We start from the raw sequence: 14,604 nt of genomic DNA, 5'->3' as shown, positions 1-14,604 counted from the left end.
CAAAAAGATTTATTTTGTCTGAACATGAGATTTCATGAATTACAACTTACAATTAAATCATACAAGTTCTTAATGAATTCCAGCTGCTTGGCTTTACTTATAGATTCCAGACTTAAAACACAATCATTCAGATATATTAAAACTTTGTGATGCATTTTGACCACAGAAAATGTTTGCAAATGGTTTACATGTTGAGAATACACGTTATATTGTCCCTGAACCCATAAAAACTTCCTTGCCGATCTCAATAAGATTATTCTGTTCAATCCTTATTCTTGCATCCTCCACTCCAGTCTCAGCATCATACATCTGAAAATTAAATAAATCTGATACTGTTCACAGTTGGACTACCAGTGCTGACCTCCCCCACTTACATTGACTAGCTATAAGTTCTGATCCGTTAGTGGCACCTAAACTGTATTGCAAATTAACAATGCAGAAGATTTTCATTTACAAATCTTTCTTGAGTCTTAACCCTTCCAGGTTTCTCCAGACCTCCAACAGTGGTCTACTTTTCATGGTGCACTGCATGACTTTTTCCACCATCCTGGAGGTCCCTCCCATACTTAAAAATTCTCCCAGAGGTCTTTTTCTTAAAATCTCACTTTTGGCTTTTCCTAATCTCACTTTATTGTGTGCTTCTCAAATATTGGACAAAGTACTTGTAGAATTCTAATAAGTGTTTCTCAAATGTAAGCTGTTCCCCAAACAGTTTGAAATTGGACACAGAGTTAAAATTAAACCATAAAATGAAAAGTACATCCCTCTGCTTGTAAAGTTTCAATATGTGAAATTCTCCACAATAAAAGTTTTGGTACATAACCATCAACTTAAGGCTTCTCCTGAATAGTTGCTGCATTGTGGCAAAATATTGCTGCTTAGATGAAGCAGTGTTAAATCTTCCCTGTTGTTTTAAAGCCACTGCTCAGGTACTTACTGTCCGACTGAAAGCAATCATAACTGCTGTGTCAGCCCCTTAAGGGATAAACCTCCTGACAGAAGAAATTTTAGTTTTTAAAAATTATGTTCCATCTGTAATAAAATGTAATGAAAAAAAGCACGAAGCAATTTATCCTTTTGCTGTTCACTTCGACATCTTTACTGAATTAACTAAACCACTTTGACCATCTTCAAATTTTGAGAAGGACTCTAATATTAGACCTCCCTTCTGTTGAATCTTGCAAACTATCAGATATAAAGGAAAGTACTCTTTGAAATGAACATACCGGTATATAGTTGTGACTAATCCAAGCAATTTGTCTGCCTGAAGAGATAATGCACCCAACCTAATATACACTAAAATTATCTGATATTTGCAAAATCAGATGCCACTTCATAAAATGAAGACGGCATCGCTCAGATGTATAGAAGACTCATTTAATTTGTGAAATTTCTTTGTGTTAAAAACTTAGACAGACAGCCATCAAGTTAAGGCTCCAAAGAATCAATGCTGTAACTACTGATATAGAACTCCAGTAAAAAGCCTCAGGGTGTGGATGGAACTTCGAGCTCGAGTCCAGTGCTTACAGTGCATCTGCCTATTATCATGGACTAGTGACTGAGTGACAGCCACTCAATACAAAAAAGTTAATTTCATTGTCAAACTGTTTATAAGTAGTCTTATTTATCAAACTTTTAGGAATTCCTCCAGCACCCTATCAAAGACAACTGTCAATTGATTATTAATACATGGGGTTAACTTTCATGTAAGCATTTGACTATCCTAGCAAAAAACATCAATAGTGATTACAAGTATAACAATGCCATTCCATAAAGCAGTAAGATACAACTCACTGCTGCTGGATGCTCCAGCTGACATGGGTTGTTATCTTGGGGCACTGGTTGATGTGAGAAAAGGGTCATGCTATTTTCTGGCAACTGATTATAACTGGCAAACAAAATGTATTGGGGTTGGGTTCATTGGAAGTGTTGATCAAACAAATGCCATGTTGCCTAAATCAACATTTCCCAATCACTAGCTTCATGTACAATGGATTTCCTGTATGCGAAAATTATAAGCATCAGGAATGTTTAAATTAGTGGTCACTAACCTTTTTAAGCCCAAGATTCCCTACCTCGGCCTTAGTGAAAGGTAAGATCGACCTACTAAATCGTTCAGAGAAAAAACAGCTCAGATTTTACTTCCAACTTGAGGCCCTTTATTTGGGCTAATTGTATTTTAATTACATAAAATGCTTGTCAAACTTTCAAATTAATTTAACCAAAAAAACACAGTAACTAGCATATCAAATAGGCCATAACGGCATCGAGCTCATCCAATAACGCCTTGAATAAGCGGAGCTGAAGCGTTTTTGCTTGAATCAAGTTTATCAGTTTGACCACCAGTGTCATTACATGAGAAAAGTCCACGACCTTCCCAGCCAAAGGCTGCTGATGAATCACACAGTGATAATCCAGGAAGTCGGGAAAATCAGGGTCATTACAGCACAAGGTTATAAAAACCAACGCACACCCCATGCACTGCTGGGGCCCCATCAGTAGTAATTGCCACCAGTTTATGAGTGGGGATGTCATTTTCACAACTTTTTTTAACTCATTTAAATATCCTCACCTCTCGTTCTCTCCTTTGCAAAAGAGTGAGGAAGTCCTCCTTTGTAGTAAAATCCTGGAAAACCATTCTGACAAATACAAGTTGTGCTGTTTGCATTATATCCAGGGATTCAACAAACTGTCGTGAAAAATATTCACAGAGTGACAAGTCTTTAAACACTTGTCGATCCATGTCCTCTGAGCAGCATGTTTGCTTGGCCTTCAACCCTGATTTCAGCTCCTCAACTTTCCTGGTATTGGTAAACTTACTGAGACACTAGTATAAGTTTCAGAGGTACAAAGCAACAACACCACTGTTTTTGTTTCTAATTTCTTGTACATTTGGGGAATGTTGGAATTTAAAGGGGGAGAAGGGTTGTAATATGAGTATTATAAAGATAAGTTAATACCAATTAGGATCATGGTAATATAGAAATACTCCCGCTACAGAAACCGTTTGTAAAGAGAGATTGTTTCCGGGGTTGAACGGTTTTCCTTCCAGTCTTTTCTGCCCCGGTGCGCATTAGTGAAAACCTCTGTATGCGAATATCGTTTTACCGTCCTAGACAAAGTTGTTCCTTTTGGGCATGAAATTGTCAAGTGGTCTTTTTTCAAAGTAGAGGTTACTACATATTTGCATCAAAAGGTGTATCAGGCATAATGTACTTGTGTATTTATTTTGCTTTTTTTCCCTCTCGGGATTTACTGGGAAAGTCTCAAAGATCGATTGGTTGATCGCAATCAGCTGGTTGGCGACCACTAGTTTAAATGGTATGACAAGGAACTCTGATTAATTTTTAAAAATAATTTTTCTAATATTCTCAGCAAAAGTTTAATACTCAATCTTTATTTTGATAAGTAAAAGACATGACGAACAATTTCATAGGATTGGTTTACTTAAATGATTAATTTCCACTGGTCATTACTCTTCATACCAAGAGAGGGAACTTCATTTTGGATTCAGAGTATGAATTATGCTGTTGCTATTTAGAAATGGTAGCAATGAATCCAGGCTTAATGCAAATAGAGTTAGAAAAATAAAGTATCTGCATGAAGATAAATTTATGTCTGACAAACTAACGTGCCACCATATCCACCTCTCACTCAAAGTCAGCAAGACCAAGGAGCTGATTATTGATTTCAGGAGAAAAAAGGGTCCAGAGCAATCCTCATCAGGGGATCAGAGGTGGAGAGGGTGAGCAACTTTAAATTCCTTGATGTCATCACTTCTGAGGATCTGTCCTGGGTCCACCACACAAGTGCAATTACAAAGAAAGCACGGCAGCGCCTCTACTTCTTTAGAAGTTTGCGAAGATTTGGCATAACATCTAAAACTTTGACAAACCTTTGTAGATGTGTTGTATTGACTGGCTACATCACAATCTGCTATGGAAACACTAATGCCCGTGAACAGAAAATCCTACAAAAATTAGTGGACATGGCCCCGGTCCTTCACTAAAAAAGCATTCCCCACCATTGAGCTCACTTACATGGAGCACTGTTGCAGGAAAGCTGCATCCATCAGCAAGGATCCACATCACCCAGACCATACACTCTTCTCACTGCTGCCTTCAGGTACAAGCTACAGTTGCCTCAGGACTCATATCACCAGCTTCAGGAACAGTCAATACCACTCAAACATCAGGCTCGTGAACCAGATGGGATAACTTCACTCGCCCTCATCACTGAACTGATGACTCACTTTCAGAGTTTCATCATCTCATGTTCTCAATATTCATTGCTTATTTGTTGTTGTTATTATTCTTTTTCTTGTGTACTTGCACAACTGGTTATTTATCCATCCTTTAGGGTACGATCTTTTAACAATTCTGTAATGTTTCTTAGATTTACTGTGTATGCCTGCAAGAAAATGAATCTCAGGGTTGTATATCGTCACATATACAATGGCATGCAAAAGTTTGGGCACCCTGGTCAAAATTTCTGTTACTGTGAATAGCTAAGCGAGTAAAAGATTACCTGATTTCCAAACGGCATAAAGTTAAAGATGACACATTTCTTTAATATTTTAAGCAAGATTATTTTTCTATTTTCATCTTTTACAGTTTCAAAATAACAAAAAAGGAAAAGGGCCCGAAGCAAAAGTTTGGGCACCCTGCATGGTCAGTACTTAGTAACACCCCCTTGGCAAGTATCACAGCTTGTAAACACTTCCTGTAGCCAACTAAGAGTCTTTCAATTCTTGTTTGGGAGATTTTCGCCCATTCTTCCTTGCAAAAGGATTCTAGTTCTGTGAGATTCTTGGGCTGCCTTGCATGCACTGCTCTTTTGAGGTCTATCCACAGATTTTCAATGATGTTTCAGTCAGGGGACTGTGAGGACCATGGCAAAATCTTCAGCTTGCGCCTCTTGAGGTAGTCCATTGTGGATTTTGAGGTGCGTTTAGGATCATTATCCTGTTGTAGAAACCATCGTCTTTTCATCTTCAGCTTTTTTACAGATGGTGTGATGTTTGCTTCCAGAATTTGCTGGTATTTAATTGAATTCATTCTTCCCTCCACCAGTGAAATGTTTCCCGTACCACTGGCTGCAACACAAACCCAAAGCATGATCGATCCATCCCCTTGCTCAACAGTTGGAGAGATGTTCTTTTCATGAAATTTTGCACCCTTTTTTCTCCAAACATACCTTTGTTCATTGCGGCCAAAAAGTTCTATTTTAACTTCATCAGTCCACAGGACTTGTTTCCAAAATGCATCAGGCTTGTTTAGATGTTCCTTTGCAAACCTCCGATGCTGAATTTTGTGGTGAGGACGCAGGAAAGCTTTTCTTCTGATGACTCTTCCATGAAGGTCATATTTGCGCAGGTGTAGCTGCACAGTAGAACAGTGCGCCACCACTTCTGAACGTCTTTTGCAGTCAAACAGGGATTTTGATTTGCCTTTCTAGCAATCCTACTAGCAGTTCTCTTGGAAAGTTTTCTTGGTCTTCCAAACCTCAACTTGACCTCCACCGTTCTTGTTAACTGCCATTTCTTAATTACATTACGAACTGAGAAAACGGCTACCTGAAAATGCTTTGCTATCTTCTTACAGCCTTCTCCTGCTTTGTGGGCATCGTTTATTTTAATTTTCAGAGTACCAGGCAGCTACTTCAAGGAGCCCGTGGCTGCTTATTGTTGGGACAAGGTTTGAGGAGTCAGGGTATTTATAAAGCTTTGAAATTGGCATCACCTTGCCTAACGATGACTGTGAACAAGCTAATGAAAGTCTGAGACCTTTGTAAAAGTTAACTGACAGCTCAAATCTCTTGGGGTGCCCAAACTTTTGTATTGTGCTCCTTTCCTTTTTTCCACACTCTAAAATTGTACAAAACAGAAATAATACACAAATTTTGCTTAAAATGTTGAAAAGAATGTTTTGCCTTTAACTTTATGACTTGTGGAGATCAGTTCATCTTCTACTCATTTAACTAATCACAACAGAAACTTTGACCAGGAGTGCCCAAACTTTTGCACAACACTGTATGTATTTTGATAATAAATTTACTTTGAACTTTAACATTGAACTTTTTAAGCTAGGACTTGGAACAAGAGGCACACCTCAAGGATGCGTGCTTAGCCAAATGTTCTACTCTCTCTACTCACTCGTGACTTTGTAGCTAGGCACAGTTCAAATGCTATCTATAAATTTGCCAATGACACAAAAGCTGGTAGCAGAATCTCAGATGAGAAGGCATACAAGAGTGAGACAGATCAGCTGCTTAAGTAGTGTCACAACAACAACCTTGCACTCGACATCAGTAAGATCAAGGAACTGATTGCAAATTTCAAGAAGGGGAGATCAGGAGAACACACAGCAGTTCTTATCAAAGGGTTAGCAGTGGAAAGGGTGACCAGCTTCATGATTTGGTATGCCATCAAAGACTAGCAAATTTCTGCATATGATTCGTGGAGAGCATTCTAATGAGTTGCACCACTGTCTGGTATGAGGGACTACAACACAGGATTGGAAAAACCTGCAGAGGGTTGTAAATTCAGCCAGCTCCATTATGGGTATTAGCCTTTCCACCACTGAGAACATCTTCAAAAGGCGATGCCTCAAATAGGTGGCATCTATCATGAAGGGTCCACACCATCCAGGACAAGCCCTCCTCTCATTACTACCATCAAGGAGGTGGCACCTGAAGAAACACAGTCAATGTTTTAGGAACATTTAATGACAGCGTCAATGACAATAAAATCTGATTCTAAATCTAAGGAAAAAGTCTTGAGACTTGTTGAGCTTCACTTTAACAGGCTCCTTCAATTGGTAAATTTGCAAATAGTTAGTTAATAGCTGATTGGCTAATTGACAGCAGCCAATAAAAAAGGAGCTAGGCTCAAACAGAATAACCATTGTTGGAGTAGAGAACTGAGGCTTTGGCTCAAGAGGAATAGGCCAGTGTTAAAGTAGAGAGCTGATCTTTTGGTTCAAGAGAATTCCGCACCAATAAGTGGCTTGGTGTGGGGAGAGAAAGCAACTTAGGAGAAAAATAAAACTTCAGTAAGAAGTTACAGGTGAAAACAGGTAAGGTTTTGTTTGTGGTTGTGCTTAGAGGAAGTGCTATGTGAAAAGGGTTGAGGTTCGGTTTGGGAGGCTAGTGTTTAGGTAAAGTCTCTTTCTGTCTGATGGCTAAGTGAAGGCAAGAGGTATACTCCACTTACAGGATGTGGGAAGTCAGGGAGTCCTCCAGTGTCCCTGATGGCTACATCTGCAAGATGCAGCTAGCTGCTGCTCCTTACAGACCATGTTAAGAAACTGGAGCTTGAGCTGGATCATTCGGAAGGCTAAAGGGTTTATTGCTATGAATTAGAGAGGCAGTCACACCTACACTGTTGGATGCAAGTAGCTGGATGATTATCAAGAGAGTAAAATGAAATAGGCAGTTGGTGCAGGCTACCCCTGTGAGCATTCCCCTTCCTTAACAAGTATACTGCAGCTCCTATTCTTTGCATTTTTTCCCCTCTTTTTGATTTTGTTTTATTCAGGACTTGGATGAGGAAGTAGAACGGTGGGTTACTAAGTTTGCAAACACCAAGGTTGGTGGTATTTCAGCAGTGTGGAAGGTTGTAGTAGTTTACAAAGTGATAAGACAGGATGCAGAGCTGGGCTGAGGTGGCAGATGGAGTTCAAACCTATAAAATCCTGGTTAGACCACACTTGGAGTATTATGTTCAGTTTTGGTTTCCCCATTGGAAGGATGTGGAGGCTGTAGAGGGTGCAGTGGTTATTTACCAGGCTGCTGACTGGAGCAGAGGACATCTTATGAAGAGAGGTTGAGCAAGTTAGGATTTTTCACGTTGGAACAACTTGTTAGACGTGGATAAGACAGGCATAGATAGTGGACAGTCAGCATCTTTCCCACAGGGGCAGTGATCAATTCCAGAGAACTTCCCTTTAAGGTGAGCAGAGAAAAGTTTTGAGGAGGTATCTGAGTTGGGTTTTTAAATAGTGATGGTCCTTGGAACACACTGACCACAGGGTTTATCGGTCAGCACAATATCATAAGTACTGCTCTAGTTTTTGGAGTTCTTCAAAATGAAGAATATCAATTAGCAACCATTGATTCAGATAATGTCACAACTCAAAACCAGCAAGTCCTGCATGGTGGCTGACCCTGCTAGTTCCTTCACAGACCAAAATTGGGGCTTTGCAGCACATAGCAATAAAATACAACTCTGATACTACCTATACACAAAGTAATGGCATTTATTTCTTTACTCAAAGCAACAAACTAAAAATTGTGGATGTATCTACTTAACAAAAGGTGGAACTCAAAGCAGCTCCAGCAGGTACTCAGAGCTTCTCAGCGTTGTACTTATTAATGCAGGAGTAGGACAAAAAAGTCACAAATGAAACAGAAAGATGTTTTAGATGTATCACTTGTTTTTGTAGTTTGAGACAGAGCACTACAGCATAGAAATGGGCCATACAACCCATCTAGTATATGCCAAGCTGTTATTCTGTCATGCTGTATTGAGCTGCACCTGGACTCTAGCCCTCTATATCCATGTATTTAATCAAACTTACTTAAGTATTGCAACTAAGCACACATCCACCATTTCCACTGGCAGCTTTTTCCACAACCATACTTCCCTCTGAGTGAAGAGATACCCCTCAGATTCTCTCTTCATGTACTTCTTGAGAAAAATTAAACACATTAAGCGTATTCTGTCTTTATTTTATGTTGGAGATGCCCTCAATTATGCCTTCTATCAGGGACAGTGTCAGTCACAGCATTTTTGGTTTAAGAACTGCACTATGCTGTCAAACCTCTGCATTTCTCCCAGATTGGGTGTGCAGAGACAATGGGCAGCAATGAACCAGAGCAACTACTTTATAAAAATCACAAGTTTGAGATGCTGTAGAATATGTAACTGATCAAAGCAGAATTTATGACAAAATTTAATTGTTTTGAAATGATTTCAGGAAAAGGGGAAAATTAGATACGTATAGGAACAGGAAAAACCAGTTTAAGACAAACTGTCATGAACACCTATTGGATCCAATAGACCCATTTCGTGCTTCAGACTTTGTGGAATGTGTTTAAGTGAAGAGCAAGAGCAAGAATTGAGGGCTTTCTGTTCTGGCAATATCACGTAGCTCAGTGGCTATAACACTCAGCAGGTCTCACGTGAAAGAGAACATTGTAGCAAGCACCTATATGACTTATTCACAGCTACATTGTTAATCATTGAAGAAACTTACCTCTTCAGGACACAATTCATGAGTGCAGCTCATGAAATGAGTGCAAACCAGTGGAAAAGCAATTGAATGTCGTGACTGAGAGGGCAATTCCAAACACTGATGAAACATCTTTTCAAAAGCACGACTGTAAAAGCTTAAGGGAATAAACACCATTTCAGTACATAAACATTCCAAACAACCTAAAAGTCAAAATAGTTATCTGCTTAAACCTCATTAAATATGAAATTCCATGCATTTTCCCTAAAGTTGTATAACATTGGCATTTTTATGTAGAGAAAGATTGGTTATGTTGCTTTTTGGAAATGCACACATTTACAAATGTTCCAGACTTTTAATATTAAATGTACTTTTTCAACAAGGAATAATAAACACTAATGCAGATGTTTTAAATAGGCTATCTGTTTTGTATACTCGTGTTGCAAGATAAATCTGACACCATTCATGGTACCATTGACCGGCATAAATCATGAGAGCAAGACTTTATTGTATTAATCATTTTTAAGCTCAGTTAAACACCTTAAACTATTCCTTGACATAAGAGAGCAGATGGTTGAGAAAATGGGTGGTATCTTAGGAAAATAAAAATATAGGGATGATGGAGAAGCAGAGAGGGCTCACATTAAAGACCATTCAGAAGGTTCCCATTTTACATTCATGTCTTATCCTAAAGATGACATTATTCATAATACAGCAGTCCCTCAGTTGTAGACCAAAATATAAGTAGATTTTGATTCATTAAGATGCACGTGGCAGGATAAAAGCATGTCTTTATTTTAATGAAAAAAGTCAGGTTAAATATTTAAATATTTCATACAAAAGTATTTTCAAGATTTTTGCTTTATTAAGCATGGTTTAGGAGAGATGTCAAGGTAAACAAATGTAATTCTCATTAGCTCATTCAGACGGACCAAATTTTGTGCCACCAAGTTAAATTCTTCAAAGGCACCCCAATATACTATGTATCAAGAAAATACTGTGGTACGTCTTCCACTCAGAAGTCCACTTGATAAGACTCAAAAACTAAAACAAAGTAAGAACTTACCAGAAGATTGAAAGATCCGAAGTTTCCACCAGCATTTCAACCAAAGAATCTACCATTTTTGTGTGAAAAATAATAGTGTTCATCATTTTTCCCAACTCTTTGTGATCTGATAGATTAAGAGAAGCCTTGGAAACACTAGTATAAGCCTGTGAACAAACCACATTTTCTTGATTCAAATCTACTGATGAAGAAATAATACCTATTGATAAAATTCCTTTGAAAATTTATCACTCACCCACCTCAGCTTCAAAATATTAAGCTTGCAGAACTAAGGTTCCACAAGTTGTGTGTATGTCCAGTGAAATAGTTATTAATACTCCAGCACAAAAAGGGTTTTTAAGAATTTCTAAAGCGCTTTTTTAAAAAAAATGCCTCAAGATGTTCTACTAATTTTAAGGATATTCCCAAGTTTCTCCTTACCTCTGTCATTACCCTAATTTTCAGCCTCTGACATTTTCTAGATACCTCAACCAAGGAGAGGACAAACCTACTCTAAATTTAATAAACTCTAGACAAGAGCCCTAGCCTACTTTATTTCTTCCACGTGTCAGACCCATCACCCCATGAATCTGTCTAGTGACCTGTCACAGGACTCCCATTACAGTATATCGTTTTTTGGCTATGAAGAGAACCGTACAATGTTGATCATCCAACCAAACCTTCTCTAGATGTACTCCCTTTGTTGCATTGTTGTCATTGATAGCTAAGTGACTGGCTATTATAAAATCTCTGCCTCCTCACCACCATTTGGTGATTTGGTCATTAGTGATTCAGGAAATGAAAAAAAAATTGCATTTGCTGAAAATCTCAAATGCAAAATCCTGAAAACACTCAATCTGAAACGTTAACATAATTCTTTTCCATAATTGCTTCTTAATGTTTCCAGCAATTTGACTCCCACCTCACAGCCCACCCCCCAGATTTTTGATCATTTATGCCTTTTAGGGTTAGGGCTTGAAAATCTGACAATAAAGGCAGTGGCTGAAGGAACTTGTTGCAAATTCTTAGCAAGAATGCAAATGCTTGAAAATGAATATTTTGTCAAGAGCTGTGGCAGAACATCAAACCGCCTTTTCCTGACATTTATTACAACAATTTAAACACTTGCTTGTTTTCCAGCTTTATTTCATTTCTCTTCACATTAGTAAGTAAACTTGTAGCTGCAGTGGTATGTTCAAAATCACAATTGATCGTTTTGTTATAATCAGGTGGATGTTTTAAGATGGAGATCACTGAGAAAATACCAAATGAAATTGCATTTACAATTAACTGTTCATTTCCTCTATAGATATTGCCTGAACTGCTGTATTTCTCTAGCATCTTCTGTGTGTTGATCTCAAATCATTATCTGAATTATAAAGAATATTATGACAATTTACCCTCTTCATGTTTTGCTTTAAGTGAAAGCCTAGCTGTTTCACTATTCTGTAATGCAGCTGCCTGGCCATCAAGAAGTACTTTAATAAATATAAACAAAGGCAAGGCAGATGTTGATACATAAGGCAAATCCATCAAATTATAGCTGTTAACTAAATGTCCTGGGCATCAATAATAAAACATTACACTTATCCACCAGCTGATAAGCAATTTCTGAACATGCTTGGCACTTCAAGAACTTTTTCAGCAGCATCTTATTAGCTGTAGAGCTTTTAATTGCACCTTACTTTAAAAATTCAAGAGGCTTTTAAATTCATATCTGAATAAATGTTTTTTAAAACATCTAATAAAAGCTCTCTGATCTTACCTGCAGCCTAAACCAGTCCAGTCTCATTCCTCTGAAGTCAAATACTTCTCCATCTTCCACTATAAATGCAAAGCAAATTTGTAATGAAATGCTCTTTCTTGCACAGGATAAATTTACTTTGCTTCATAATTTAAGTACATATTAAGTAATGAATATATCACCTTGTTTTACACTTAAAGAAGTCATAGTGTTCACAAAGGAGGACATAATGATGGATTCATCTTCAGGACACACAGAAAGATTCTAGAATGGAAAAATTACATAAAAATTCAGTAATTCTTGTAATCCATTTCCTCAATTTGCAGTAGAGAAGGAAAGAATTCTACAAGCATACATGATTCATTCTTGATAAACAAATTCTATGCTAATACCTGTCCGATGCCGTCACAAATTATTTAAGCAAAATTTTGCCTCTAAATGGCAACAGGTCTTAGTAAACTACCAGAATTTACCCATGTAAATACGAGACTACAATTTCAGGTTGAGCATATCTGAAGTCCTGAACTTGCTGCAGATTCTTCGCAGCATATAAATCAATACACTTCCCAGTAGACTTTGTGTTGAGACACTGGGGCTCTGTCACCGATTTAATGCAAGATCTGTAAGCTTTTTCATTTTAATGTACATTTTAAGAGAACAGGATAAAGGCAAGGTCAATTTTATTTCATCACCTGTACTTGTTATCATACCTTTAATTACTTGGAAGTGTTTTCAAGTGCTTTAAGTTAAACATTTAATTTTCATCACCTGAAACAATCCAAATGTTTGATAGTTCTGCTAGAGAGCAATCACTATCAAAATTTCATCAGCAGTTTCAATGGTGGAGCTTTTTAAATTGGTAAAATTGCTAATACATAGTCCATTTTCCCCAAAATTCCTGATTATTACCTGAATTTAAATTTCACAACTACCAGGATGGGGTTTAAACTCTGTACCAGTTCAGTAGCATATAAAACTTCACCAACTAATCCTACATGAAAAGAAACCAATCAATAATACCAAAACATTAACTTCTCTCTTTACTTCATATATTCTGTCGACGTTGGCCTAAAGAAATATATCAAAGGTGTCTACCAATGCAAGAGTCATCACACAGGATAATGATTTTCATTAAACAAGTGGTCAACTACCAAAGATTCCAGTTCACTGCCAACATTTGATGTTGCGGGATCCAAAGGAATTATTAAACATTTATTTTAAAAGTCCCAAGACAAACTGGGTATAATAGTCCACAAAACTGATAACCAAATTATTGTACACAAGTGTAGGTTCACTAAAAATGAACTGAGGCTATGCACGTACAAACTTGGCATTATCATTCGGAGCTAGCCATCAAAGGCACCAATATGATCTAATAGAAGCACCTTGAAAGAGATTGCCTATTCAGGACTCCATTAAGTCATAAATCAGGAACCAGTTCAACAAAAGGTCTCAAAGATATCAGAAGAGACATCTTACCATTTAAATGTTAAATGTTATGTATATACTACTGTGACACAATAGAAATCAAATGTTCACATGTTGCAGAAAACAAATTTGAAAGGTTAGCTATTTTAAAAAACGTCTGCATTATAAGCATTTGACAAAACACAGACTAAAGATGCTATGATTCACCAGTTCCTTTTTCTGCAAACATACAAAAGGACAAGATTTGTACTCCACCTACTGGCTATTCAAATACATTACACTATATTGACCTCAGATTTGTTCAGCATAATTTTAGTGACTAGTTTTCTCTAACTCTTTTACCCAAGATACCATTAATATTTTGCAAAATTCATACCTGCACAAGTTCATTCAGCACCACTGCATCAAAGCCAGAGAGATACTGGACATAATACCTCTGCATCACTGGTCCATATTTGCGCACATGTGCTCTGAGTTCTTCCATGTAATAGATCAGTTCAGCAATGTGCCTACAGAAAAAAATGTATGAAGAATACCAGTGATTCCCAATTACATACCTTCATTAGATTCCAAAGGTATAGCAGAAAATTATATTTTCAAACAAAAAAAATCTCCATTCCTTAGACTTAGTAATTGCAAAAGTATTAATTAGCACACTAAAAATCAGGTTTAAATCAATTGCGCAGCATATAATGAAAAATATGCAATGCTTGATCGTTCCAAATTTGATCAGTTTTAAACCTCCAATCTCTCCATTGTCGAGCATATAGCAATTTGTTAAGCATGATTGGGCCATGAAAAGATTGTTACACAAACCATTTTTATTTAAATAATAATCCTATTTATTATACTAAGATAAATTTTGTCTTCATAAAATACAATATTTGTACATAGTAAGGGACAACAAAATTATACTAGAATTCCAAGAATTAAATATCACGAATTCAGAGCATCAAGGGGAGATCCTTTTTCATTTTGAGTTTCAGAGAATTAAGTGGAGAGTTTGTGCAGTCCAAGAGCAAGTGGCATAATCTATTAGTTAAAACCAGATATTTCAGGAGTTGGTGTAGAAAACACTATAATAACTCTTCCTCGTCTATATTAAGGATGCATTGGTACTGCTTCATGCACCCATGCAATTTCATCAACTTTGC

General features: G+C 37.3%; 1 protein-coding gene across 5 annotated transcripts in view; it reads right to left on the bottom strand.

Moving 5' to 3' along the window:
- Positions 1 to 14,604, bottom strand: part of nckap1 (NCK-associated protein 1) — a 162,624-nt gene that overhangs the window by 88,209 nt on the left and 59,811 nt on the right. For all 5 annotated transcript variants that reach the window (XM_073047054.1, XM_073047055.1, XM_073047056.1 and 2 more), the window contains 5 exons: positions 13,827 to 13,959; positions 12,205 to 12,286; positions 12,044 to 12,102; positions 10,300 to 10,445; positions 9,258 to 9,390 (listed from right to left, as the gene is read on the bottom strand). In XM_073047054.1, coding sequence (XP_072903155.1) covers positions 9,258 to 9,390; positions 10,300 to 10,445; positions 12,044 to 12,102; positions 12,205 to 12,286; positions 13,827 to 13,959 — 553 coding nt within the window. The remainder of the gene's footprint in view (positions 1 to 9,257; positions 9,391 to 10,299; positions 10,446 to 12,043; positions 12,103 to 12,204; positions 12,287 to 13,826; positions 13,960 to 14,604) is intronic.

This window comes from Hemitrygon akajei, chromosome 5 (genome assembly GCF_048418815.1).
Source record: "Hemitrygon akajei chromosome 5, sHemAka1.3, whole genome shotgun sequence".
Classification (NCBI taxonomy): domain Eukaryota; kingdom Metazoa; phylum Chordata; class Chondrichthyes; order Myliobatiformes; family Dasyatidae; genus Hemitrygon; species Hemitrygon akajei.
This window is presented reverse-complemented; position numbering and strand designations above follow the sequence as displayed.